Source organism: Halyomorpha halys, unplaced genomic scaffold (genome assembly GCF_000696795.3).
Source record: "Halyomorpha halys isolate HHAL.00 unplaced genomic scaffold, Hhal_1.1 Scaffold523.1, whole genome shotgun sequence".
Classification (NCBI taxonomy): Eukaryota; Metazoa; Arthropoda; class Insecta; order Hemiptera; family Pentatomidae; genus Halyomorpha; species Halyomorpha halys.
This window is the reverse complement of record NW_027111178.1, coordinates 154,788-159,631: the sequence shown is the minus strand read 5'-3', so window position 1 is coordinate 159,631 and position 4,844 is coordinate 154,788. Positions and strand designations below refer to the sequence as shown.

The 4,844-nt window shown below is 30.3% G+C and overlaps 1 protein-coding gene across 1 annotated transcript in view; it reads right to left on the bottom strand.

Moving 5' to 3' along the window:
• Positions 1 to 825: 825 nt before the first annotated feature.
• Positions 826 to 4,844, bottom strand: part of mRpS31 (mitochondrial ribosomal protein S31) — a 6,692-nt gene continuing 2,673 nt past the window's right edge. Inside the window, exons 5-7 of the mRNA XM_014425593.3 lie at positions 3,919 to 4,059; positions 3,146 to 3,366; positions 826 to 1,156 (exon numbers count right to left, since the gene is read on the bottom strand). Of these exons, the coding sequence (XP_014281079.1) occupies positions 903 to 1,156; positions 3,146 to 3,366; positions 3,919 to 4,059 (616 nt within the window). The 3' untranslated portion in view covers positions 826 to 902. The remainder of the gene's footprint in view (positions 1,157 to 3,145; positions 3,367 to 3,918; positions 4,060 to 4,844) is intronic.

The window sequence follows — 4,844 nt, the reverse complement described above, 5'->3', positions numbered from 1 at the left end:
GTTGCTACATTACACAGCATACTGATCAATCCATGACTGGACAAATATAAGTTACATATTTTTACAGGATATAATATAATACATAGATAACATTTTTTTTTTCTTCCACAGTTTTCTTTTACAATTAAAAAAACTTGGTATTTTAATATTAATAAATTATTCGTATTAGCCAGTGTTAAAATATTTTATGAAGCACCAATCTGTGATAAAATATACATGAGCTATTGATTTGCCTAAATAAAACATAAGGAGATAAGAGTTTAGAAATTTCTAATTAATATACTTGCTTAATAAACTAATCTCTGAACATGATGTAGCTGATTGAGTAAATAAATCCTGTCTATAAGCATACAATATGAAAAAGTTACAAACTTATTTTCATGCTGCTCAAAGTAGAGACGAAGAATCTTACAGCAGAAAATTAGTTTTTGAAATCAAGTCAATCGTACACAATAAACAATATAAACCCTTTTCTCATTAAATAGTGAAGAAAAAAGTAATTAAATATTTTTCTTGTTCGTGGCAGTTTTCCTTGGATATCTAATAATAATACTAAGTATTCAATTTTTACATTCAAAAAAGAATATTTTATCACAAGTGTTACCATCTGATAGATAATTCAATTCTTGGACACATATCGATTCTTAATATATCAAGGAGAGAATAACATACAAGAAATTAATAGTACTCCCCATGTTCCAATGACAAGAATAAGGTTAATTTTTAATTTTAAAAAACTGAAAATAGATTTTTTTTTTAAATGATAAATATTTTGGAGGAATGAACAGCTGTAATACTGTAAAGGTGAAATATAAAAAAAAAATGTTTGAAAAACATTCATGTTATTTATTTACAATAAATATAAGTGTACTTATTACTTAAGGACTAAAAACATAACAATACTAATTTGCACTAATAGCTTTTATTTCTCCTAGTTCTAATTCTTGCAATAAAGCCTTTTTCTTAGAAAAGTAATCCCTATACCATAGGATGTGTTGCTTCTTCTCTTCAGCCGTGAGCCAATGGTTACGAGACAGTCCGACACAGACTAGTTCCATGAAATGTCTTATTGGACCCTTATCAGGGCACCAATCTTCGAGATGATTTTCAAGAAATATGTGTTCAGTAAAATCTACCTTTTCTTCCTCATCCAGGCCTAAAAGTAAATGTAAAAAACAAGAATGGATTAGATATCAGACAAAATAAAAATAAAGTTACTCAATAATTTTAACATTAAATTTTTTAATTCACAACAGAAAACATATATTGATAACTAGTGAGTTGGATGGGTTAATGGAGGAATGACATAATAAGGATGATAAGAACATATAAACCTCTCTTAGTATTTAAGTTGTAATTTATTCTTAATTAAAGAGATTCATTCTTTAGCCAACCATATGCAATTGTTGGGTTCAAGAATCCTAAGAATGAGAAGATTTTCTAAATTTTTTGTGGACATCATGGTTTGTTCATTTTGCCAATGAGAAATAAATATAAAACCATATTTCTCAAGAACTATTTTGATTTAAGAGAATGAAAGGACTTGTTTTCAAGTCAGGAGGTGCCAATCATTAACAAGGATAAGAAAGAATTCATCATCATCATCATAATTGGCGCGACAGCCCGTTACCAAGCCTTGGCCTCTTATAGTAGCTTCTGCTAGGCTGTCCTGTCTTCTGCTGCAACTCTCCAGATCGGGTTCCCATAAGGACCCAGGTATCCGTTGAAACAGCGTCCGACTATCTCATGTTCAGCTTCCAAACTCGTCTCTTTCCATGTAATTAATCGGATAGGAACTTATTTGTGATGTCATCGCCATGCATCCTCGCCACATGACCTGCCCATCGGAGTCTACCCAACCTTATAAATTTGACATCATTATCTCTGTACAAAGCCGAAAGCTCCGCGTTCTTCCTTCTTCTTCACACATTGCCCTCTTTAACAGGTCCAAATATTTTTCTCAGAATAAATCTTTCAAAGACTGCATCAAGTCTCGCACATTCAGTTTTAGTGAAGGCCAAAGTGATCTGTATCCGCACGTGACAATGGGACATATAGTGATTTATGTTATCTCCAGCTCTCAAGTACTTCATCTTGTTCTCATTACCTATAAGACCCAGTTTTCTTGTAGTACCCTCCAGAGCAAGGAATGACCCTCTCAGGCTTCTTTCCAATAATGTCGAAATTTATCGGCGTACCATAGTAACTGAACTGTGCTGTTAAATATAGTGGTATGGAGTTGAATACCTGACTCGTGAACAGCCTTCTCCCCTGCAAAATTAAAAATGAGACATGTGAGAGCGTCGCCTCGTCTCACACCACAATTAGTGTCGAAGGAGTCTAATAAGTCCTGACCAATGCGAACAACACATTTATAAGAAAGAATTAGGAATCAATTAGTCCAGAGGGTTATTCCACATTGAATAAACTTTTAAACCTTACCATCTCAGATTTTCTTATAGGGAAGTAGACAAAGAGCACACAAGCATATTAATGTGTCCAAAGAGATAATACCTTGAATAACTTAACATTCATTTGTGCTACAGGGCCAGATGAATATATCAATAGTGTTTGATATTGTTCAAACAATGTTGTGTTATAATTTTTAATTACGTAACCATAAGACAAAATTTTGAAAAAGAAATGGATATATTTAATAAGGTAAAATTGAATATATGCTTTAATTATATACAAAAATTGTTGATAAATGTTACAATTGTAGGAATAATAGTACTGGATGATGGGTAAACCCAAAGCGTTGTACTAGCAAATATAAAATACTGAAAATATTCCAAAGCAAATTTATTTTCATCTCAACATTTTAATATAAAAAGAACAAACAACTTCCTAGGAAAAAATCAAAATTTTCCACCAATTTCACACAGAAGTTGAAGAAAACCTCACTCATGTCACTGAAATCGAACTATTTTAATGAGGAAGCAGCTGATATAATGAGTCTTATCAAAATAATTAGAGCCATTAAAAAAAAAAATGATAAAAAAAGTGTATAATCGATGATATTAAATGGCACTTCTGGTAAGTCAATTTTAATTAAACAGTTGCTTAGACATCCTAGACCCATACCTACACATTATATCCCCTTACTATATATTTCATATATAGGTAAATAATTTTAAAAACAAACCTTGCTCATTGTTGATGGGAAATTTCCACAACATGCCCCTTTCCGTCCACTGTATCATCTGTTCGTAAATATTCGAAGGAGGATGGGTAACAAGTAGTTGAAGTTCTCTCTGCTCCATTTCTTCCCACGTTGGTAAAGGTTCTCCAGTATCGCTTGATTCCTCACGTTTAAATATACCAAGTGGTTTCTCACCAAAGAGGTCAATTTTTACTCCAACAACTCTGAAAAATTATAAAGTATAATGTATTGTGACTGTTACATTGACATATCTCTTACCAAGCTTTGGGAAAACAATTTTTCTTTCACCCTCTATTCCAAAATTCATCCTCATATCAAACCTTAAATCTTAAACAATATTTCCTCGCTTAAACTCCTCCCTTAAACACATTTAATCTTAGTAGTCAAAGCCAAAACCTTCTAAGCTAACCAGAAACTCCCTACCATCTGGACCAGAATTTAGCAAAGTAGGTTTTCAAAACATGCAGCCCAGAAGAATTGCCAATTTTGTCTAAGCTTGTTCTTCATAACATATTATGTTTGAATAAATTTAAATTCTTAATGCAATTAAAATAAAGCAGTATTCTACTGTTTTTTCATAGTTTACTGTTTCTTTTAAACAAAAAAAATGGAAAATATATAATTCACTTTACAAATATGTTTGTTAGGTTTAAGAAATATCCAATAACTTGGTGCTTTTTGAGAAGTAAAATGAAAAAAAAAAAAAAAGATTAAATAAATAAGGATAGGAGGACTTAAGTTAGAGAATTACTTACTGTCCCCTCGAAGGTCGGAAAAATGGTTTGTTTTTTAACTCCATTCGAACCTGTTCAGCTCGGCTAACTCCTGATTCCGTCATCGGCTTTTGCTTTGGTACTGTTGGAGTTGTTTCAATTTCCATTCCTGAAAGAAGCTCCCTGAAAATAAATACATTATTTAATATTAAATTAAAATTACCTGACATAACCAAACCGTAGGCCATTATAATATCCTAACTAAGTGAACTTTTAAAAGACTAATAACAAAAACCAAAACAAACTGTCAACTTTTCTTTCAAAAGATTTATTTTTTAGCATTTAAGTAATAAAATGAAAGTTAATAAATGAAATAATACATGACAATATTTCATTGCAAAATGAGTAATTTTAATAATTTCCAATTTAAAAAAATAAATACATATACAATATAAATACTTCAGGGACAATTACTTTTGTAAAACTTTTTATCAATATTTATTACTTATTTTCCTTTTTATTTTTTTTGAGAAACCGATGTTTCAGAGCACTCATCCATCTATTTTCTTAAACATTGATGTTTTATTATACCTCCTACACTTTGTGTGATCCCACAGTTTTTTTCTTTATCCATATAAAATTTACTTAGTAATTTTTTTTAAACTGTTATTATTATCAACTACCTATTCAAATATCAATGCAATAATGTGATAGAGGGAATTGATATTTGAATAGGTGGGTTTGGTTCCCTTTTAATTAAGAAACAGTTTTTAAAAAAGTGATCAAATAAATTTTATATGGATAGAAAAAGACACAGAAATCAAAGCGGAATAATGGATATAATAAAACATTATTGTATAAGAAAATAAAAAGTTTTTGAAAAATACTCTTCACTGAAGTGTTTATATTATTAAATTGAGACTACATTTTACTGTATTTTTATAATATTTTAAATAATATTATTTTTT